Here is a 24,780-nt window from a genome sequence, read left to right as displayed (position 1 = left end):
CGTCAGCTCGAGAGTCGGCTTCCCTCTTCACTTGCTGTAGCGAGCTGCGTCGGGCAAGTAGGTCTTCGAACTGCTTCGAACCACCGTATCTTGGTAGACCAAGTGAAGGTATATTTATACATTGAAAGTGTTTAGGAATGCCATAGTTTGACGTAAAGTCGGTCATATGAACGTCAGGAAAGAACCCCTAGAGAATAGTTGTTCTTTGTAAAGTAACTGAGTTTTTGGACAAATCAATATTCATGCAAGGGGAAGTCCCTGACTGCTTAAGCTGGTTTTCCAAGAAGTCATTGTGACATTTGGTACGGGTGGAAGTAACCATGCCTGTATTTGGGTAGCATGGGCTATGCCTAAATAAGGGCTTGATTTCTATGCCTATATAAGGGCAATGTGAATTGTACCTATATAAGGGCATGAATCTGGAAAATTCACTTGGTGCTTAAAACGCCACACAACAATATGAATGCAGTTACGATATAATTCAATCTTCACCTAGACAATGTCACATGCGAGACATTATTTTTATTTGCATATACATCCAAGCTAACTTTATAAAACCTACTGAACTGACAGCATTGTTGAAAAGGTTTATCAGCATTGTCCTAAGTGCATTCAATTTATTTCCTTTTGTTATTCATTTTTAAAATATGTTTAAGCATATATGGAATCACACATAGCCCCTGTCAGATGCAACCCCGTTACTCCTTCTCCGAAAGTCCTCTGTTTCAGATTTACTTGGGAAGTAAACAGCAACCACGGCTGGAGTTTCGCCTAGTCCACTGAATAAATCTGATATTTATCCAGAGAGACAATCCCTCCTTTCAGATTCTTTACTTCAAAAGAATAACAAGGAGGGGGCAAGCTGCGATGAGTGAAGAGGCGGGGGTTGGTGTCAGTCAGGAGCAGGATGGGCCCCCTTAAGTGATTGTAAGGGAGGGGTAGGGGGATGGAGAGCAGAGGGAGTGGGGCGGAGGAACAGGGAAGTATATACAACAAAGAAAGTGAAACCAGCACATCGCAGATAAAGAATGCAAAAAAGGAGCCCTGGAGTGGATGCCTACTTGTACCCCAGGGGGACCGTAGAGCGCATAGTGATACAGCACTCTAGTCGGTCCCTGTTTGTGCCCTGGGGGAACCGTAATGTGCACGCGCCATCATGGCGAAGGAATGTCAAAAGACACGTTAAATCACTAGGCACATTCCGGAGAACTATGCACTGCCTGCGGAGTGTGCAGAGATATGCCTACTCTGCGTTCTCCGCGGAAAGCACAGTACTGAAATCTCTGAAAACTCCGCAGCGGAGTGGAGATGGCCAGCCCCCGCCTTCACCCTCCGTGCCCGCGCATGCGCCCGAGCATGCGCATTTATTGCAAGAAATACGTGGGGTGTGTGCATGTGCAGTTTTGCAATGATCACCAGAGATGGCGGGGAAAAGGAGCGGGCAGCCCCGGGACGCCGCCCTACAGGTAAGTGTTTTTTGTTTTGTTTTAATTAAATTCGAATGAAATTTTAATAGGGGGGTGGAGGCGGGTGGCGTTGTGGAGCCGGGTGGCGTTGTGGAGCCGAGCGGAGTTCCACGGAGTTTGTTCCCAACTCCGTGGACCTCCGCGTAGTCCCGCTCCGCCAGCGCCACCCAGGGTTAAAAATCACCTGGTGTCCACAGCGCAGAACCCTACAGCACAAAATGAAAAGGCAGCGGGAGCAACGGTGTAAGAAGAGCCTTCCCATGCCATGGTGAGGTGCTGGAGCAGAACAAACAAGCAATGGAGAGGAAGGCACAGCAGGGGAGGCAGCAGGAATACCACTGTGTTTAAGAGCGGTGGGAGGAAGAATGCTATATTTTAATGTAAGCAGCTGGGGGACTGAGGCTGAAAACAGACAAACAGTAATAGAGCAGCAAACCTCCAAAATAGTCCCCCGGAGAACAGAAAAGAAACCAGAGCGGAATGAGACAGTGCTAAGTCCCTGCTCTTTGGGAGGAACAGAAGAGAGAAAGGAGGGACTAAGAGGCAGGACTGACCACTAGCAAGCAAGGATTCTTAAAGGACAATGACATAGACAAACGAAAAGCAAAGGCAAAAAAGGGTATGGACTTGATGCACACAGACTGATTTCAGTAGGTCTCAAAGAGACAGCTTCGCTGTCCAGCTCAACCTAAAAATGGATGGTTTGGGCTTTTCCAGGTCTAAATGTCAGTTTTAAACTTCACACAATGGCTGTAATGGCAGGCCTGAGACATGTTAAAAGGGTCACTTAAGTGTGTGGCACAATATGTGCTGCAGGTACACTATTAGCGATTAGTTTACAGGCCCTGGATACAAGCCGTACCACTTTACTTGGGACTTACAGGTAAATTAACTGTGCGAATTCTATCACATTTTAAGGCAAAGGCACAAGTACTTTAGCAGTGGTAAATTGTGCAGAGTGCAAAGGCCTGCAAAACCAGATCAGCAAATTTATAGGTGGGGGAAGGCAAAAGGTGTGTAAGCCCAGGGGCGAGGGAGAACAGAGAGGCGAACTGTCCCAATAGCTGACAACAATCCCTCTGCTGCTCTCCGGTCAGAGTAGGGGAGAGGTGACACCTTCCACTGACCTATCTTTCTTTTTGGATGACAGAAGATTAGGGAGAGGTTCAAACTCCTCCTCTATTCCACCATCCATCGCTGATAACATGGTGATCCCAGACCTCTCATAGTGGGGCTTCATGCATTTGAGATGGACAACCCTCAGGAGAATTCTGGAGGTCTTAATGTCTGCTAGGTAGAGGGCCTTCCTTTCCTCTCAATCACCTCATGGGGCCCTGTCCAACAATCTTGGAGGTCCTAGGTTCAATTGGATCCATCACCCACACCAGACACATTTCAGTTCTCACAAACTTCATAAAGCTTAGCAAATTCAAAACAGCAGGAAAAGTCATTGTTTTTTGGTTTTCATCCAAATTAGTTTCTCTAGACTTTGCCTGATGACATATTTCTGAGAGGGACAGTAATTATGTGTTCTGTGGGACAGTGGATTTGGATGTGTGGTCCAATTTTCCCAATTACTTACCTAATGGTAACACTTGAAAAGTCCATAGAATTTTTTTTAAAGGAAAATTATGGATATTTTATGCAGATTAAAAAATACTATTTATTTTGTAAAAAACTGAAATTTCCCTAAAAACGTCAGTTGCAAGAATGATAGGATTACAGTTGAAAACCTAAAAAACACTATTTTAGGGTTTCAAAGTATCTTTTTCTTTTGAAATATTTAGTTTTTATTTGGATAATGATCATGTTCCACCAAACAAATTGCCTCTTTTATTGCTTGATTGATTGATTTATATAAATATTTATGAGTTTTTAACATTTGGCATGCATCCTCATAGTTGCCTCAGTACAATGTACTGAATGATCCATATCAGGACCCTTGAATATATGCCAAGGTGCTGATCATAATAACAGAGTGTTGGTTAATGTAGCTGGCACTGACAGTTATATATGGGACATATTACCCTCTATGATACACCCTCATGACTCTCATGACCATAAAAAAAAAACAAGGAGGGGGCCCAGCTCGGAATTTAATTCTGAGCTGACTTGCAATATATTTTTAATATATGACAGAGGATATTGTATTTTTTATAATACATAGTCACACCATTATCCTTCCCCCAGACAGCTTAAATTCTTGGATTGCGGATCTTGTACTCCAAGGAGATAGCATGATTGTGAAGATATATAATTTGATAAATCTGAGGGGCAAAATGAAACACTCCAATATGCAGCTAATAATTTGTTGTGAAAACATATTATAAGCAGTTTAATGGAAATAACTTTCAAAATCATCTGGTAACATACAGAAAGATTCTTGCTTTCAGATAGTGTGCTCAAGCCATGCAAAAAAAAATACTGCCATAAATGTCTCCTTTCTGTTATTGACTATTCATTTAATGGAGGCATGGTCGTAATTCTGTTTGTGAACCATCTTTTTTATTGTATATTGTTTCCTGTCTCTGGCATAGGCAAAAGACACCACAGTACTCTTGTAAACTCTTACTGCAGTAGGAGAAAATTAAAGACATATTTATATGCATGTATTGGAGGTTTCCCTGGACTATGTTTTTTAATATGCCATGATGCTGGGCTGGGCCCTTACTGCAGGGTCATACCCAAAGATTCTGCCTTCTTCCTCTTACTTTTTGTTGATTTCATTTTTGTTGGCTTTAGGATTTGGTGCTCTTTATCACTGCTAACCAGTGCTAAAATACTTGTGCTCTCTGCTCAAAATATGGTGGAATTGACTTATAAACAAGTGATGTATTTAATTTCTGTATAAGTCCTTAGTAAAGTGGCACTACATGTTCCCAGGGGCTGTAAATTAAATGCTACTAGTGGATCTGAAGCACTGATTGTTCCACCCACTTAAGTAGCCCTTTAAACAAGTCTCAGGTCTTCCATTATAGAGCCTGTGTATTCAGTCTTCCTTTCGACATGGCAAAATAAACCCTTTGCCAAGCCCAACCCTCCCCTTTATATACATTTAAGTCACCTCTGGGATAGGCCCTCGACAGCCCCGAGGGCAGGGTGCAGTGCATTTAAAAAGTTGGACATGCACTTTTAAGTTTTACATGTCCGAGTAGTAAAAAAAACTCTGCTGCAAGGCCTATCTCTCCCTCAAGATGGCTTTGGAGGTGCCTAATTACATAGTTTTTTACATTTTAAGATAATTCACTTTGGTGGCCCTTGGAATACTAACTTAAAATTCTAACATATGGTGAAGTCGGATTTAAAATTAAAATTCTGAAAATGCCACTTTAGAAAGTTGGCATTTTTTTGCCTTAGCAATTTGGTGCCTGCAGCCTGTCTCTGATCACATGACTAGGTGTAGTTGGGTTTTGTGTATTCCTCTTAGACAGCCGAACACAGTCGGAGCTTAGGTGTGACTGGATGGGCGATCATTAGCTGGATGGAAGGGAGGAGCTGGGCATAGCCTTACTTACACCTGAATAGGCTGTGTCCAGCTTGAGGGAAGGGGAGGTAAGGAATTCCATGCACTTTAAAGACACTGTCTAGAAGCTTCTCCCACCTTCCAGAAACAGGGCACCACGGTATAAAAGAAGAATCTCTTAGACCATCGCTTCAGTACACTTCTGGACCTGGGCATACTTTCAAAAAAGAAGGACTGTAACAAAACAGGGCCAGGGATATTAACCTAGATTCTGGTAAGAGGTTCCTGTACGCTATTTAAGGTATATCTATGACAAAAGAGAATATGATAAAAAAGGGAAATTAAAGAATTTCTTAATACTGCCTTCACGCACTTTGCAGTGGGATGCTTCATCATAGGGCCGCTGCAGACGTCCAGCTGCAGACCAACACACTGGACGTAGCCCTGTTTTTTAGAGGGGTGAGGGAGGAAATTAAGCAAAACAGAAAAGTAAAAGTGTTAGGGAAAGATTTTCCCTTACGAAGGGATCTCTAGTGCAGAAAAGAGAAGGATAAAACAGTCTAAGGAGATACCTAGTAATTAGCTTTATTCTTGGCTCCCCTTGACTGGGTTGAAAGTGAATTAGGGATATACAGGAGGGGTAACTGCCCCTAAATCCCTGCTGCAGTTACCAACATGTTTTGGCCTCTTCAGTTAGCCCCCTTGGGCCATCTTCGGGGTGTGGATGCCTTGGTATTTCAGGTCACAACTCATGTTGTGGGTTCTGTGGCACTCTGGCCTAAAATGTCATAGTTTTCAGTGAACCTTCTACTATGTATGTAGGAAACACATTTTCTGTTGGGAAATTAATACAACATGATTCTGTATCAGTCCCTTTGTAACAAGTTTTCTTTGTTTGATTTCCATTTACCCTTTTTAAAAAACATCTCTGATTTGTGCTCATTTATGTGCCTCTTTTGATCTACCTCTAGTGTTTTAAAAAAAAAATACATAAGCTTTAAAAACACACTGACATCCATGAACTGGTGTATTACTAGCACCTCCTTTGTTGTACCTGGACACGCGCCCTCTTGTCTATCTTTTGAGTAAAAACAAGAGAGACTGTGCCCCAGGAGTTTAGTAAGTAAAAACCCACGTCTTAACTGAGTTTTCCAGAATTTCTCCAAACCCAGGACCACTGGGGAACGCAGTCTTATTGTCAAACTCTGTTAAAATAAAGGAACATGATTTGCCCAATTACGTAAAACCATTCGCGGTTGAAAATTGAATCTTGTTCCTTGCTTTCCCCTAGGTCTCTTCGTTAACAAAAAGCCATTGCTCTTAAGTAGAAAGTGTTTGCCTATTTCAACGCAACTCCCAGCAATGGGAGTCCCAATCAGAGCTTCATCTATTTATGTGGTCACAACTGCGCATTAAAACGACAAGGGTATTCTTCTTAATCTATTGCCGGCCTGCTAGCTACAAAGCGAATAACAGGACCTCTTTTTGCTAAGACTCCCCTGCTTACTTCTTCAAAGACTGGTGTTCGTCCTGTGCCCCCAATCGTGTCCTCCGGCGATGCCGTCTGCATGTTCCAGCCGCTAATTTGTGTTCCTATGGCCGTCACGTGATCGACTCAAGATCCGGTTGGGGAACAACTAGAACTGAACAAAGTCTGCTTTTCTTGGCAGCCATCTTAAAGGTCCCGCCATCTATCTATTTCCCTTCTGGTTTTTTTTATACCATGGAAAAATAAGGGAATATCGAAGGCAGGTTTAAAAACTTTTACTTTATTTGTGAAATTGCACATTATTAGGCTGTACCGGCACCTTCACTGTTTCTAACAAATTTAGGGTGAAACTGCCTAATTTTTAAACTAAAGGTTCGAAATTAATGATACACGTTTTAACTGTACAAATTAAACAAAAGCGCATTTAAACCCTTGCGGTGCCCACCTGGACCTGTTGTGCCGTGAGGGTCAGCGCTCCAGTTGTTGCTCAGTCTCACCTATATAGTGGGGAAACATCCTTTACAACGAAACTTTTACAACGCAGTGCTTTTACAACGCAGGTTTTACAACGAAAACCATTTCAACGCATTGCGCTGGGGGGCGCTCTAGGATAGGGAATAGATTTAATTTACTATCCAACACCTTCCCTAGTGTCCACGGGGACTGGAGTTGGAACAGTAAATTAAACTATTCACTATCCAGCACCCCAAAGCGATATGCGTTGTAAAGGTTTGCGTTGTAAAAACCGCGTTGTAACAGCATGCGTGGTAAAAGCATGCGTTGTAACGTCATACATCCATATAGTGTCATAGTAGAGTGTCCGCGCAGCGGGCGCGCAGACGGCGATCCGCCGGCGCACCAAAGGCAAGCCTGTCTGCGCCCGTCCACACACCGGCTCCGCATAGCGCCAGCCATGCTGCCGGTTTTTACAATATGATTGTGGACGCTCCCAGTTATAGATATACAGGGGAGCAACTACGTGACATAGGTAAGCAGGGTAAAGGATTTAGCGCACCTATATTGGAAAATTTAATGGGGGAAGACCTTGATTTCCTAAAAATGGACACACTGAAATGTGGCCTTCTTAATGTGAGATCACTTCCTAAACACTGTACGGAGATCCAACTCATGTTAGAAACTAATAATCTGGACGCTCTGTTTATGACAGAGACGTGGACGATGGCAGGGCTGGACCTTGAGCTGGGGCTAGCATGCCCAGTGGGGTACACAGCTTTTAATAAACCCAGGTCTAGTGTTAGAGGTTGCGGGACTGTTTTCATCTTTAAGGATTCTTGGGACATTGTCCCTTTAGACATAGATGAGGTCACATGCATAGAAATATTAGGGTTTTCTGTAAAAGACGGGACGGGGCATGTCCTCACTGGCATGGTCTGCTATAGACCTCCAGGGCAGCTAACGTACAACAACAGAAGCTGGTTAATGTGATCAGTAATATGGCTCTCACCCATCATAGACTGTTAATACTGGGAGATTTTAACTTATGGTCTAACGGGAAAATGGATATAGTTTACAACAATATTATTCAGTCTTGTGCAAATATAAATCTGCTGCAATGGGTCTCAGAATCGACTCATAAAGAAGGATATGTATTAGATGTGGTCTTTTCTGGGGAAAACTCGATCGTAATGGACAAAATGTTACCAGTGGGATGGTCTGATCATTACTTGGTCAAATTTAGAGTGACTCATGTTAGGAAGAATAGACCCATGCCCAAGGATGAAATGTGTTTTTTAGGCAGGGATTGGAAGGGCCTATTCAAGAGGACTAAATCGTCCCCGGTCTTTCATCTAGAGACCCTTTTTGACACTAGGAAGCAGGTAGCGGAGAATTATGCAGCTTTTTGTGGCAATTAACTAGTCAAATTGATCAGTTTGCCCCTCTTAAGAACATACATAAGGAAACGGGAAATACCCTCTGCTCCTTGGTATACTGATGATTTAAGGAATTATACGCTGGACTGCAAGCAGGCAGAAAAACAATGGAGAAAGCATTATGTCGAGAATGAAAAAGCTATCTGGAAGGATAACTTATCTAAGTATAAAAAAGAAATAGCTACTGCCAAGGCTGAATATTTTGCAGATCTTATCTTGAAGTCACCCAACAGTACCAAATGTATCTTTAAAATAGTGAAAGACATGGCCACCCCAAATGCACAAATAATAAGATTGTGCCATCACAAGAGCTATGCGATGGCCTGGCACTCTTCTTTCAGGAGAAGATGAGCAAGACTGTGGAAGGATTGAATTCAGAAGTCTTACCGGAAACTAGTGAAAGGGATGAAAGAGTAACATCAAATACAAATGGAGCCAGGATTAATAGGTACAGGCCATTGAAGAGGAGGACCAACCTGGACCACTTTGAGCTGCCCTCAAAAGAAGAGTTCGTCAGGGTGGCCTTGGGGGTCTCCACTGGATCCTATCCCCCAACATTTTTGGAAAGAGCTAGGCTCTGGCGTCTTTCCAGTGCTACGTCAGTTGTGTGATCAGTCTCTCAGTAGTGAGGTGGTACCACCCTGCTGGAAGCAGGCGATAATATCACACCTCCTTAAAAAACTTTCACTGGACCCAAACTGCCCTGAAAACTATAGACCAATCTCCCTCATACCATACCCAGTAAAGATAGTGGAGCGCCTGGTGAGCTGGGCACTTTCCCTCTTTCTGGAGGCTAATAATATGCTGGAGGAGGAGCAACTTGGTTTCCCTCCCTAGTCATGGGACAGAGACAGCACGGGTAAACGTGTTGGATAATCTTCGAATGCGTGCGGACAGGGGACAATCACCGACTCTGATTCTGTTGGACCTGTCCGCCGCATTCGACACGGTGAACCATGCCATCCTACTTGCAAGGCTGGAAGAAATGAGGGGAGGGTGGATATGGCTTTGAGCTGGGTTCAATCATTTCCGGCTGGAAGACAGCAGGCCGTAGCCCTCCCTCCTTTTCAATCGGAATTTGTCAATAATGAGCCCGGGTACCTCCTGGGTCTTCAATCAGCCCCATTTTATTTAATGTCTATATGCGGGCGCTTCTGGACGTTATCAAAGCCCATAATATTAGTGTGGTCAACTATGCCGATGACACCCAATTGATAGTGTCCTTGGAAGGCGACCATGCTGACTCTCAAGAAACATTTCACAAATGTATGCGGGAAATGGTGAATTGGCTGAGAAACAATTCATTGCAATTTAATAACAACAAAACAGAGATTCTGCACTGTGGCGTGGGCAGAGTGTCATCAGTTTTATCATCTGACTTCTGGCCTATCCCCACAGATGTCCCTTTGGTACTAGTGAGTATGGTACGCAATCTGGGGGTCAGCTTTAATGATAAGCTAAACCTGGAATCTCACGTCAATAAGCTGGTCGGAAACTGTTACACTCTCAGAGGACTCTGGAAGATGTTGCCATTACTTCCCTCACAGGCCAGAGGTACAGTGGTTAGGAGTGTCATCCTGATCTGTCTGGATTGTTGTAATGCCTTGCTACTGGAGATATTTGATCACAAGGCTCCAGAGAATCCAGGCGGCAGCAGCAAAGCTTGCACTGTCAAGAACACATCAGTCAACAACATCTCAGGCGTTAGCAGAGCTACACTAGCTTCCGGTGACCCAAAGGATACTGTTCAAGTATCTGTGTATTGTGTTTAAAGCACCGCATAAACTTGGGCCCAAACCGCTTCAGGGTAGGTTCAGATGGTATACACCGGCACGCAGCCTACGTTCCTCGTCAGTCAATCTTGAAATTATTCCGATGATAAAGAGATCAGCAATGGGGGGAAGAGCGTTCGGTGCAGCAGCCGCCCGCCTTTGGAATAGTTTACCCTTGGAACTGAGGCAAACACAGGACTTATTATTGTTTCGAAAGAAAGTCAAGACCTTGCTCTTCCCTAGAGCATAATCAGCTGGTTCAGTTCCTGTAGCCTACCCACTAGCATTCTACTTGTATTCTAGCGCCAGGATGCTTATAGGGTTACAGAGGGTGTTAAAAATGTTGAAATAAATACAAATACAAAAAGGGGGTTCCTGATCACAATCTCTCTCTCTCCTTTTATATCTAAATTGATATTTATGCTGAGGGAAGATCGTTTGTTTCATTCCACTTAATAAATCCGACAATAAACTCCTCGGTCCTGTATTAGGGTGTCCAACATTTCAATTCGTAATATGCTTCACTTTCCCTTCTCAAGTGCTCATCGGGCTGCTACGGTCTACCTTTATGGATCTTAAAATTTTAAATTATCATGTGCCTCTCTCTCCTTTATTATCTGATCATCATGCCTGCACATTTAATCTTTAGGGTTGACATACAATAGTAAACCAATGCTTACAAAGAGGCTTTTCTCATATTATTTATCATAGGAATTCTCAGATTAATCCCACAAATCTCTCAAGGGGCGGGGAGAAATCCCTGTAAGCGGGAAGAATGTTCTGATTCAAGCCCTTCTATTTCTTAGTTAGTTGTTATCCCATACAGCTGGTATCATGGAATAAAGTGATTCAATGAAATCACACTAAAGGAGAGACAAGGGACTAAGGCTTCTCTGACTCCCTCTCTATAAATTCAATCTCACTCAACAGAGAAGTACTAAAAGAAATGTCCTATCCCTTGGCGAAGAGACAAACCAAGAGCAGAAGAGTTTTTGAAATGGCTGAATGAGAGAATCCCTTCTTGTTCTTCACTGGGACCATGACTAATGGTTGCGTGGCATTCCTCGACCTAAATATCAAGGCAGAAAATGGACCGCTTGTGAGTAGTATGTTCCATAAACCAACTGATAGGAACAGCCTACTATCATTCAAAAGCTTCCACCCTCGTTCTTTGAGGGAGAATCTCCCTTATGGACAGTTCCTGCGCCTGCGTAGGAACTGTTCAGAACTCACAGAAGTCAACAGAGAAGCAGACATGCTGAGCAAGAAGCTACGAGATTGAGATTACCCTGAACATGTGATCAAGAATGCACGTAAACATGCTAAAACCAACAACATAGAGGCTCTCCTGGAAACTAACCAGAGAGAGCAGGAAAATAGAGCTATTTGTTTTACAACATTCAACACTACATCCAGTCAAATGAAGAAGATTGTACAGAAACATTGGCGCATATTGAATTCAAATGGCCTTAACCAGCCATCTCCGTTGTTCTTCTTTAAAAAGAGTGGGGGCATAAAAGGCATGGTGGTCCATACAAGACCTAGGACACAGAGACCGATGGAAAGGGGGAGAGAGGAACGCTGGCACCTACCCCCGGTGATGGGCCACTATGCATGTGGCTATTGTAAAGCATGCGCTCAGACAATAAATGGGAAAAGCGTAGATATCGGCCTTAACCGACCCTGGGAATTAAGGAAGCACACCACCTGTAATTCCGATAACGTGATCTATCTTTTTAAATGCCCATGCGGATTACAATATGTGGGCATGACGACGCGCTGTGTAAAGATTCAAAATTTTGAACATATGAGTAATATACATTGTGGTAGAACGAATACAAAACTCACAGCCCACCTTAAGGAAAGGGGTCACACTGAAAAAAACTTCACATGGACAGTAATTGATAGACCATATATCCCACCAAATGTTAGTGACAGTACGTACATCCTCTTTGTAAGAGAACAGAGATGAGTGAATAGACTGCATAGCGATAGTCATGGCTTGAATGACTTTATCCCTTGGTACCAGCTGTTTGGGTTAACAACTAACTAAGAAATAGAAGGGCTTGAATCAGAACATTCTTTCCGCTTACAGTGATTTCTCCCTGCCCCTTGAAAGATTTGTGGGATTAATCTGAGAATCCCCATGGTAAATAATATGACAAAAGCCTCTTTGTAAGCATTGGTTTACTACTGTATGTCAACCCTAAAGATTATGGGCCATATGTATCAAAAAAGAGTTTTGCGATTCTCAAATTGCGATTTTTTAGCGAATCGCAATTAGAGAATAGCAAAATGCAATTGTAGTAATCACACTTTAATAGTTGGTTGTAGAGCTTGTTTATTCAACAGTTCACAAGATACAACTTATCAGTAACCTTCAGCTTACAACTGCTCTTCATAGAACCCCCAATGTCACATATACATCATCAAGTTCTATCTTAAAGAAGACATTACCACACATCTCCCCCTCACAACCGTAATACAAATAATAAAACAAGAAAATACAGTTCCATTACACTAATATAACAAAATGATAAAACTCTTATATGTATAAAAGTACATGACAATATGATAATATTAGATCAAAAAGAAAACATAAACATAATAATAAACAATAACCATCATTCAGAAGAATGAAGATTGACCTTACATAGGCTACCCACACTCCAAACTTTCCCATTATCCAACTTCACAACAGATCCCATCACCTTAATCACTCTCCGAGGCTGAGTATATTTGCTCTCCCCTTTTCTGACAAACCCAGCCTTTTTCACTACAACCCAATCACCACTTTCTATTCCCACAACTCTCCCACCGTTTCTTCTATCATAACTTTCCTTATTACGCTCGTGAGAATCCTTAATTCTTTCAGCAATGCATTCACGATCCACCCAAACTTGATCCTTCTTCCTCAACCATATAGGAGATTCTTTAGTGGCAGGTTCCCTCCCCTTCAAAGCAATGAAAGGAGAAATCCCAGTGACGGAATGAGAAGTCACTCGATGCACCCACATCATCTTGTTCAATTCCTCTCTCCAAATCAGCCCATTCGCCAAGGACAAAAGAATATTATCCATAATTATCCTATTAACTCTTTCAACCAGACCGTTGGCCTGTGGTCTGAACAATGCTACCTTAATATGTTCGATTCCAAGATCCTCAAGAAATCTCCTCATCACACTAGACACCAATTGCACCCCATTATCAGTGACCAACGTTCGGGGGATTCCTTCTTTCAAAAAGACTTCTTTAAGGAACTCAATCACCTTCACAGATGTGATATTCTGAACAGGCTTGATGGTAAACCACTTACTATGATAATCTACAAGAACTATCAAATACCTACTTCTAACACCAAGCCTTTCCACTGGGCCTAAGAAACCTAACGCTAATTTCTCCCATGGATGATCAGGGACTTCCACACACCTCATTGGCGGCTCACGAACTACCTTGCACTTGTCACTATTTCTACAAGCATAACAATCCTTGATAACTTCTTCTACCTCTTTGTCCATTTCAGGCCACCAGAAACTCTGCCTCAACCTTCTCTTGCTCATGCTCCTACCTAGATGTCCCTCATGTACCAATTTGATCAACCTCGCCCTCAACACCTTAGGTGGAACTATCCGATTACACCTCAACACCTTTTCAGATTGAATACTCAGCTGATCTTTAACTCTGACATACTGCTTCAATTCTTCACTCATGGTCGAAGCGTCCCTCCAACCATTAGTTATTGCACACTTCAAGCCCTCATACATTTCATCACCTTCCAAAGCTTCATTCCAATCTTCACTTCTCAAAGCAACTTCCCCTCCAGTAGAATTTGACCTCACATCCACTTCAACAGGTAAAGAAATATTTTCCTCCTCATCAATTGGCATGCGAGACAAACAGTCCGCTACAACATTTTTCTTCCCCCTTACAAAATCAATCGTGAAATTCATATCCATGACAGACAAAAGCCACCTAGAGATTCGAGGAGTTACATTACCTTCTAATCCCTTACCACCTTTAAAAATATATAAGAGTGGCTGATGATCTGTTCTAAGCATGAATGGCAATCCCCAGAGATAGAACTTAAAATGATGCATTCCCCAACAACAAGCTAAGGCCTCTTTTTCTATAGCCGAATAAGATCTTTCTGCCCCTTGTAGATGACGTGACGCATAACCTATTATTCTCTCTTCACCATCCACTCATTGCGTCAATATAGCACCCATGCCCACATTGCTAGCATCCGTCGTCAAGATAGTTTTACTATTGACATCAAAGTGACTTATGGTAGGGGCCCAAACTAAAGAATCCTTGATCTTATTAAAAGCCAATTCACAAGCCTCACTCCAATCAAACTCAACTCCTTTCTTCAGCAATGCCCTCATTGGTTCAACCATATCAGAAAAATTAGACACAAATTTGGAGCAGTATTCGGCCAGGCCTAAAAATGACCTCAACAAATCTTTGTCCACAGGTCTCTGAGCTTCAACAATAGCTTTCACAATACTATTCTTCGGTTTGTTTCCACTACCTGATATCTCGTGTCCTAAATAATTCACTCGTTCTTTCCTTAGTTGGCATTTCTCTCTTTTGATAGTCATGCCATGCTCACCAATTCTCTTCAACACTTCCTTCAAAAGGTCATCATTCTTTTCAAAAGACTCACCCACCACAAGAATATCATCTTGAAAACACAATATTTTCTCCATCCCCTTAAAAATATTGTGCATAATCCTTTGGAATACCGCTGAAGGGGAAGCTAATCCAAAAGACATACGACAATACCTAAAGGCACCCAAAGGCGTAACGAAAGATGTTAAGGCTCTCGACTCCGGATGTAAATTCACCTGATGGTAAGCGGCAGACATATCTAATACCGAAAAAACTTTACTACCACTCATAGCACTTAACATCTCCACAATATTTGGAAGGGGTTGCCGATCCACCCAAATGTTTTTATTTAGATCTCTAAGATCGATGCATAAGCGAATCTTGTTCCCTTCCTTGGGGGCCACCACAATGGGGGCAAGCCATTCTGAGGCCTCAATTGGCTCAATGATCTTATTTTCCTATTTTCCAGTAATTTATCAAGTTCTTGTTGAAGAGGTTCTCTCATAAGCAATGGAATGGGCCTTACTCTATGTACTACTGGTACCGTATTTTTTAAAAAAATGATGTGATGCGTAAAGCCTTTCAACAAACCTAATTTGTCAGTAAACACATTAGGGAATGAAGACATCAATTTCTCACCCCAATCTGTATCAATGCTATGCACTATTTCCACAACCATGACAGGTTCTTGACTATTGGGATTAAGAATTATATGTAGATCCCATCCTCGTCACCATAAAAAGTGTAGTAATCACACTTAAATTGTTGGTTGTAGAGCTTGTTTATTCAGCAGTTCACAAGATACAATTTATCAGTAACCTTCAGCTTACAACTGCTCTTCACAGAACCCCCAATGATGTCACACATACATCATCAAGTTCTATCTTAAAGAAGACATTACCACAGCAATATATGTAGAATTTGCTAAACATTTTGCGAATACTACATATTGCTTATTTGTGAATCACAAATTGAGATTCGCAATTAAGGAATACCTTCCCATTCATTCCTATGGGCTAGGAGGCCCATAGGAATGAATGGGAAGACATTCTCAATTTGCGATCACCAATTAGAGAATCGCAAGTTGAGTATGCAATTTCAAGGTTGCAAGGGTGCCAAAAGGACACCCTGTTGCACCCTTGAAATATGCATGTGTGCACATTTTGAACACATACATGCCCCGAGGGCATGTATGTGCGACATATGGCACTTTTCAAAAATCAAAAAAGTGCTTTTTTTAAAAAAAATCACAATTTACCACCCACTTGAAGTTGGTGGTAATTTAAAAATCCCTAAGGTCAAATAACAAATTTCTGGTGCTTTCAGAGTTGCATTTAAGGAATCGCAATTTGCAATTCCTTAATTGAATTTGCAAAATAGAGAAGTGCAAATTTTGCAACTCTCTATTTTGCTATAGCCTTTTGGGATAAAAGGCTTGTTCCAATTTGCAAACAGGCCGATTCTGAGAATCTGCTTGTTTGCAAATGGGAAAAATGCTTGATACATATGGCCCCTATATGTGCAGGCATGATGATGAGATAATAAAGGAGAGAGAGGCACATGATAATTAAAAATGTTAAGATCCATAAAGGTAGTTTCTAGCATACCAATGAGCACTTGAGAAGGGAAAGTGAAGCATATTATGAATTGAAATGTTGGACACACTAATACAGGACCGAGGAGTTTATTGTCGGTTTTATCAAGTGAATGAAACGAACGAACGTCCCTCAGCATATACATCAATTTAGATATAAAAGGAGAGAGAGAGCTAGTGATCAGGAACCCCCTTTTTAAACTTGTCTTTGATATCCCATATTTTTTCATGGTAATAATAAAAAAGAAGGGAAATAGATAGATGGCAGGAACTTTAAGATGGCCGCCATGAAAAGCAGACATTGTTCAGTTCTAGTTGTTCCTCGACCAGATCTTGACTCGATCACGTTCCGAACGTAGGAACACAAATTTGCTGCCGGAACATGCAGACGGTATCGTCAGATGACCCAATTGGGGGCACAAGACGAACGCCGGTCTTTGAAGAAGTAAGTAGGGCAGTCTTAGCAAAAAGAGGTCCTAGTTATTCGCTATGTATCTAGCAGGTCCGGCAATAGATTAAGGAGAATACGCTTGTCGTTTTCGTGCGCAGTTCTGACAGCATAAAAAGAGGAAGCCCTGGGTGGGACTTCCATTGTTGGGAGCTGTGTTGAAATAGGCAGATGCTTTCTACTTAAGAGCAATGGCTTTTTGTTAATGAAGAGACCTAGGGGCAAGCAAGGCATAAGATTCGATTTTCTGGTTTTACGTAATTGGGCAAATCATGTTCCTTTATTTTAACAGAGTTTGACAATAAGACAGCGTTTACCCGGCGATCCCGAGTTTTGAGAAATTGTGGAAAACTCGGGTAAGACGTGGGGTTTTTATTTACTAAACTTGTGGGGCACAGTTTCTCTTGTTTTTACACAAAAGAGAGACAAGATGGCGCGTGTCCATTTACAACAAAGGAGGTGCGAGTAATACACCAGTTCAGGGATGTCAGTGTGTTTTTAAACCACATGTATATGTTTTTATAAAACACTAGAGGTATAACAAAAGAGACACATAAATGAGCACAACATAGAGGTGTTTTTTAAAAAGGGTAAGGGGAAATCAAACAAAGAAAAGTTGTTACAAAGGGACTGATACAGAATTATTTTGTATTAATTTCCCAACACAAAATGTGTTTCCTACATACATAGTAGCAGGTTCACTGAAAACTGTGACATTTTAGACCAGAGTGCCACAGAACCCACAACACGGGTTCCGACCTGAAATACAAAGGGATCCACACCCTGAAGAAGGCCTCATTGACCCAAGGGGGCTAACTGAAGAGGCCAAAACATGTTGGTACTCGCAGCAGGGATTTAGGGGCAGTCACCCCTCCTGTATATCCCTAATTCACTATTAATCCAGTCAAGGGGAGCCAAGAATAATGGTAATTACTAGGTATCTCCATCGACTGTATTAACCTTCTCTTTTCTGCACTAGAGATCCCTTCTTAAGGGAAAACATTTCCCTAACACGTTTACTTTTCTGTTTTCTTGCTTAATTTCCTCCCTCACCCCTCTAAAATACAGCGCTCCGTCCAGCGTGTTGGTCTGCACCTGGAAGTCTGTAGCGGCCCTATGATGCAGCATGCCACTGCATAGTGGGTGAGGGCAGTATTAAGAAATTCATTAATTTCCCTTCTTTTATCATATTCTCTTTTGTCTTAGATATACCTTAAATAGGGTACAGGAACCTCTTACCAGAATCAAGGTTAATTTCCCTGACCCTACTTTTTATAGTCCTTCTCTTTTCTGTGGGTCTTAATGCTTAGAAAAGGGGAGTCAGGGGCGTGGCTTGAGCCGCCACCAAGATGGCCGCGTTTGGGTGAAGCTCCACGACTCCCTCGGAGCCTCAGGAGCTACCTCAGCCTTTTCCTGACTCTATGAGCCAAAAAATCATCGGCGGCTGAGGAGCGGACGCACGGGGTTTCGGTAGCAGTCTGTTTTTCTTCTTTTTGTACTGCCTATCTCCCTGTCCCCACCACGATTCGTCTCCCTCAGCGCTCCCGGCAGTGCCCGCCATTTTGATTCTGGCAGAGCACTGCTTTTACTTCAGAGCTTTTCCTGCGTCGCTAGAATAGTGGCGCAGAGGTTTCTGGCACTGTATTTCCCTCTCATGGAGGGGATGTCAGATATCCACATTTCTTATATCTACTAGTGGACACTTTAATTATGAGCCAATTCATATCCTGAAGGAAGAGTTTTTTCACATTCTTATGCTTTTTCAAGCACTGGAGCTATATTGTTTCTATTTTTTAGCCTAATCTATACAACCTCTCATACAACCAAGATGGATCGCACACCGCTAGCCTCTCCTCCGGGTCGCCCCTTAGCACTCTGGTACATGTAGTGCATGTAGATGGACGACAAAAAAGTAGTTCACCACAGTTGGTGTGAGTGGTTACTCGTTATCACCAAGATCTCTGGACCCGAGACATGGCCCGGGTTTCGGGACAGTTCCCCTCGTCAGCAGAGCAGTGTTTGGGGTGGATGAGAAGGCTGCCAAGTAACCGTCACAGGCCCTGATGCCTCTCCTGCGCGCAGGTACGTCTCCAAGAGCTCGTCAGCTCAAGGCTCACGGGAGCCGTTTAAGTACAACCAAGATGGATCGCACACCGCTAGCCTCTCCTCCGGGTCGCCCCTTAGCACTCTGGTACATGTAGTGCATGTAGATGGACGAGTAAAAAGTAGTTCACCACAGTTGGTGTGATTGGTTACTCGTTATCACCAAGATCTCTGGACCCGAGACATGGCCCGGGTTTCGGAACAGTTTCCCTCGTCAGCAGAGCAGTGTTTGGGGTGGATGAGAAGGCCGCCAAGTAACCGTCACAGGCCCTGATGCCTCTCCGGCGCACAGGTGCGTCTCCAAGAGCTCGTCAGCTCAAGGCTCACGGGAGCCGTTTAAGTACAACCAAGATGGATCGCACACCGCTAGCCTCTCCTCTGGGTTGCCCCTTAGCACTCTGGTACATGTAGTGCATGTAGATGGACGAGTAAAAAGTAGTTCACCACAGTTGGTGCGAGTGGTTACTCGTTATCACCAAGATCTCTGGACCCGAGACATGGCCCGGGTTTCGGGACAGTTTCCCTCATCAGCAGAGCAGTGTTTGGGGTGGATGAGAAGGCCGCCAAGTAACCGTCACAGGCCCTGATGCCTCTCCGGCGCGCAGGTGTGTCTCCAAGAGCTCGTCAGCTCAAGGCTCACGGGAGCCGTTTAAGTACAACCAAGATGGATCGCACACCGCTAGCCTCTCCTCCGGGTCGCCCCTTAGCACTCTGGTACATGTAGTGCATGTAGATGGACGAGTAAAAAGTAGTTCACCACAGTTGGTGCGAGTGGTGACTCGTTATCACCAAGATCTCTGGACCCGAGACATGGCCAGGATTTCGGGACAGTTTCCGATATCCTAAAACCCGGGACATGTATCGGGTCTAGAGATCATCAGTTCTACAAGTACCTACTTGCACTCACTGGGGTGAACCACTCAAGAACTCCATGTACCAGATTCCCGAGGGGCGATCCGGAGGAGGGGCTAGCGGTGTGCGCTCCATTGCGATTGCTTATACAAATTGGCTCCCTTGAGCTTTGAGCCGACGGGCTCCTGGACGACGCACCTGCGTGCCGGTTCTGGCATCGAAGCCTTTGACGGTTGTTTGGCGGCCTTCTCTACCACCCCTAACTATTTTCTCTACTGATGAGGGAAGTTATCCCGAAACCCGAGCCATGTCTCGGGCGATATCCTAAAATCCGGGACATGTATCGGGTCTAGAGATCATCAGTTCTACAAGTACCTACTTGCACCCACTGAGGTGAACCACTCAAGAACTCCATGTACCAGATTCCCGAGGGGCGATCCGGAGGAGGGGCTAGCGGTGTGCGATCCATTGCGATTGCTTTTACAACCTCTCATGCCTATGAGGTTTTTGGTGAATGCAGCTACAAGACAAGACTGTTCTACTATAGGTCATCTGTAATGCTACGTAAGCCTTCTTTTCAACTTGTGGTCATTATTTATCACTGGGAGGTCTTTCTTCAGCCATGGTACTGACCTCTAACTTAATCTTATAGTAGGTGAAGTGCACTTTGCTCGTCCTGCTTAAGTGTTGTTCAGTATATAATTTTCTCACCCACATGGATCCTGCTTCACCCTTTGGGCAGAAAAGCACTATCAATATGTCATCTCTTCATAAGGACTCCAACTCTACCGCTCCTCCTAGGTACCACAAGAATGAGCCCAACTCTCCTACCAAATCTCCACTTCCTATCACGTTGGAGCATCTTATGGAGGAGATAAAGATGATTAAACCTTTTGTTAATTATGCAATCCCACTCTTCAAAAATTGGATGAAAAGTGATCAAACCTGGATTCCAGAATGTTGGTGGTGGAACAGGTCAGTGATGTTCAAGATGTGTTACCTCAGATTGCGGCAATGTCTAAAGAGATTGCTCTTCTTAAGTCACAAACAGAAGATTTAGAAAATCGCCATTGTTGAAATAACCTACATATTTTTGGAATTACTGAGCACGAGCAAGGGTCAGACATGCTGGCCTTCTTAAAAATTCACATCCTTAAAATGGTTGGACTTAAGGATGGTTCTACTCTTGTTTGTTTGTCTACTCTTAATCTGCAACGCGCTCATTGCATTGGTCCCAAATCTGGAGGTTCATCTGCTTCGTCGTCTTCCAACTGTCCTAGAGGGATCATTGTACTGTTTTTGTAATATACTGACTTGTTATTGCTACTTTCGGCGGCAAAGCAGACACTATGGTCTGGTAACAAGTTTGTCTTCTCTCGGGATGTTGCCTGCGCTACTGCAGCTCGTCACATGGAATTTCTGTCTCTTCGACCGGCTCTTAGCTCCATGAACACTAGATATGGTCTGGTACATTCTTGTTTCTTCAAAGATACTTATAAGGAGAGGTCCTAAAGACCTACGGCAATTTATTTCTTATCATAAAGGGGATCAGATGGATTTTGGAGGGCCCTGAACATCTCTAGCAATCTTTTGGCTCTGTTCGCAAGTTTAATGTTGCTGGTTTTCTATAATTCAGTGCCCATTGCTTGTTAATTTGTTGTCTGTTTTGGTTTGTTGCTGTTGTTCTTTAGCCTAATGTGGGACGATGTCTTCTAGATTTATCATCTCTCGTGTTTCTTCATCTCTTTTCACAGACGTATTTTCCTCTTGTCCAAGATGTTTCCTTCCTCCCTACATTTCTACCTCATCCCCAGTTGTCCACGGTTGCCCTCATGTTGGTAAGTGTTTGGTGCTTTTTTTTTTTTACATTGCATGTTAGGTTCGGGTTTATTGCCTAAATCTGTTTTTTGGTTGTCCATGGTTTCTATAATCTCTTACAGGCTCTCTGTTATATTGAGCTTTAGTTCTTCTTTCTTTCTATTCACTGGTTCTGACCGTTCTCGTTGCTTTGGCTGGCTTGGTCGTCTTTCTTTCCTTTGCGGCTTCCCACTTCCTCATGCTTATTTCTCTACTTTTTATTCATACCTTGTTATTCTTTACTAAAGACCTTCGGCTTTTCGTCAACTTTCACATGTCATGCCTGCTTTGGACCTGTAGTGCCTCCTTCGCCGGTTCTGCGAAGGAGGCACTACAGGTCCAAAGCAGGCTGTGCCCAGCATTTCTGGCCAACCCTTGCCACTTCACAGCCATGAAGTAGCATACTACCTAAAACTAGCGTGTTTTGAGAAGGGAATCCCCCTCTCACACATAGAAAAACACTTTAGGGCGTGTATACACATAGTCTGAATTACACACCCACTAGTTCTAATCACTCACACAAATTTTAATTCGTCCTGAAGAAAGCCAGCATATTCATAAGGCACTGGCTGAAACATGTTGACCCGTCTCAGGATGTGGGAGGTCGTAACTCGCCTCTAACATCCAACAGCCTTATTTTTAACCGCTGACGGTGGCCCAGGTATTAAAGTCTAATTCACCTACGGGTACTGGGACCCCCGCCAAGCCATTTTAATTCACATCCCATAACACTCTTCACCGCACACTCAGCGATATACCTGCTCCCCTGTAATCAGGCGTCGAAGCACACCCGGGACACGCTAGGTGTCACTGGGTGGGCCCAATGATGAAGCATGCCACCAACTAGGTTGGTGGGTGAGGGCTTTATGAGCACACCTACCAGGTGCCACTACCCCCTGACGAAACATACTTGAGTCCTTGAATTAAAAATTAATAATCTTTGTTAACCCTTTTTTACTCAAGCTAGTCTTCTTTTGATTAACTTCATTCTTTATTTACCACCAACTTATAGTTGGTGGTAAATATCGAATCCTTACAGGTGAAAAGCACTCACTTGAGTGCTTCCTACATTTCAGATTCGGTAATTTACTGAATCGGTATTTAAGAATTCGGTAATTTACCGAATTCTTAAATACCGATTCAGTAAATTACCGAATCTGAAATGTAGCCACCTACATCCCAAAAGCCTAATACCGGTCGGTAATGGCCGAAATTCGATAATTTCGGCCGTTACCGACCGGTATTAGGGTTCCTACATCTGGCCCTTAGCAATCCTGTTAAGAAGCAGAGGGTGCTCACTCACTTGTCTAGGCTGCATTGCAAAATACCTATGCTTCAGGAGACTCATCTTAATGAAAATGAGATTAATTTCCTTAAAAAGCAATGTGTTGGACATGTCCTTTGCTTCCCTCCAAAGAAAGGAAAAATTGAGTGATTACTTTGATTCATAAATCACTTTCCCTTGTTGTGGAGAGGGAGGAGTAGGATGCAGAGGGTCGGTAGCTTTTATTACATCTCCTTATAAATGATTCGCCCATCTCTTTGCTAAATATATACGGCCCTATGGTGTGGATGTACAATTTTGGAAGGATATTTCACACACTCTTCGCTCCTGTCCTGATGTCAATTTATTGGTGGGTGGGGATTATAATCAGGTTTTGGATCCTTTCACAGATAGGAAATCCAAAGCTAGATACATTCCCAAAAAAATGCAAAAATCCTTTTTTACTACAATTCACTCGAGGGGTTTGGTGGATGCATGGAGAATTTCTCATCCGGATACATTAGAGTACACTTTTTACTCCCCTACTCACAAATCTTCCTCTAGATTAGACGACATTTTTTTTAGCCCTCCTCTCCTTACAAATTTTACTCACGCAGATATTGGTTCCATCCTCATTTCTGATCACGCCCCAGTTCTGATTAATATAGATCTCCCTTCCTAATCCTCTCAGTCACGCAGATGGCGCTTTAATAATTATTTACTTAAAGGTAATAAATTCCTAGAGTTTTTAAATGAGTTCCTGCCGGAATTCTTCCTTAGAAATGCCTCCACAGATATCCCTTTATCTACCATATGGGATGCTTTCAAGGCTAAAGGGTTTAATATTGATTATGTGGCGGCAAAAAAGACACGATTTTCTAAAGATTCTGCTTCATTATTAGCTTCTATTAAACCTATGGAACATGCATATTTTACATCCAATAGTTAGGATAATCTAAAGATGCTAGTACAAGCTAAACTGTCTTTTAACAAAAAATCAACTGAGGAAGCCTCTGGCACCTTACTCAAGATTAATTCTTAAATTCTATGGAGGTCGTAACAAGGCTGGTAAGCCATTAGCTAACTATTTAAAGGTTAAGTCCTAACGTTCCAAGGTCATCAAAATTACTGACTCCAACAGAGTGGATAATTTTAAAGATGACAACATTTTAAACTGTTTTACAGATTTTTATAAGATATTGTACACTCCAGAATCCTCCCCCTCTGAGGTAGAGTTAAACTTTTTCTCTGATTCTCTTCCTCCGCGCTCCTCTGAACTTCCCGACTGCTCAATTTTAGAAGAAGTCCTCTCTCTCTCTGAACTCAAGTCCGCTCTACTCTTGTTACCAAAGGACAAATCCCCTGGTCCAGACGGCTTTACCTTAGAATTGTATTCTTGTTTTTCCCAGTTTTTAACTCCTCACCTTTTATCTCTATTCCAATCCTTCTTGTCTTGTAAGGAGGCCCGTGGCTCTTTCTTGGAGGCAATGATATGTTTAATTCCCAAGAAAGGCAAGGTCCCCTCTTCTTGTGCTAATTATCATCCTATTTCTTTGATTAATCTAGATTGTAAGATTTTTGCTAAAGTCCTAGCTCTTTGTATTAACAAGGTAATTCCTGATTTAATTGGATTTGAACAAACAGGTTTTGTTAAAGGTAGAACCATTGCGGATAACTCAAGAACTTTTTTAAACATTATGCATCTTGCTTCCAAGAGCTCTATGCCTTTTGCAGCTATCACTTTAGATGGCATGGATTTGGTCATGCTATTCTCTCTCTTATTAGTTTTTTTATTTTATTTTTTTAGAGTTTTATATAGTGCAAACTAGCCCTGAGACATTGGGTATCAGAGCGCTTTACATACCACCAGTTTCATTACAGAAGGACACATTCATTTTTGTTAGGCACGGGGAGATTAAGTGATTTGCCCAGAATCACAGGATGTTGAGCGTCACTGCTGAGACTCGAA

At 42.8% G+C, this 24,780-nt stretch overlaps 1 protein-coding gene across 3 annotated transcripts in view; it reads left to right on the top strand.

Annotated features, from left to right (window-relative positions):
• The window catches only part of LOC144798121 (interleukin-12 receptor subunit beta-2-like), a 467,579-nt gene that overhangs the window by 63,811 nt on the left and 378,988 nt on the right, over positions 1-24,780 (top strand). For all 3 annotated transcript variants that reach the window (XM_078668879.1, XM_078668885.1, XM_078668889.1), the window contains one exon: positions 21,445-21,528. In XM_078668879.1, the coding sequence (XP_078525005.1) occupies positions 21,445-21,528 (84 nt within the window). The remainder of the gene's footprint in view (positions 1-21,444; positions 21,529-24,780) is intronic.

Source organism: Lissotriton helveticus, chromosome 1_2 (genome assembly GCF_964261635.1).
Source record: "Lissotriton helveticus chromosome 1_2, aLisHel1.1, whole genome shotgun sequence".
NCBI lineage: Eukaryota > Metazoa > Chordata > Amphibia > Caudata > Salamandridae > Lissotriton > Lissotriton helveticus.
The sequence above is the reverse complement of the archived record's forward strand: the minus strand, read 5'-3'. Positions and strand labels throughout refer to the sequence as shown.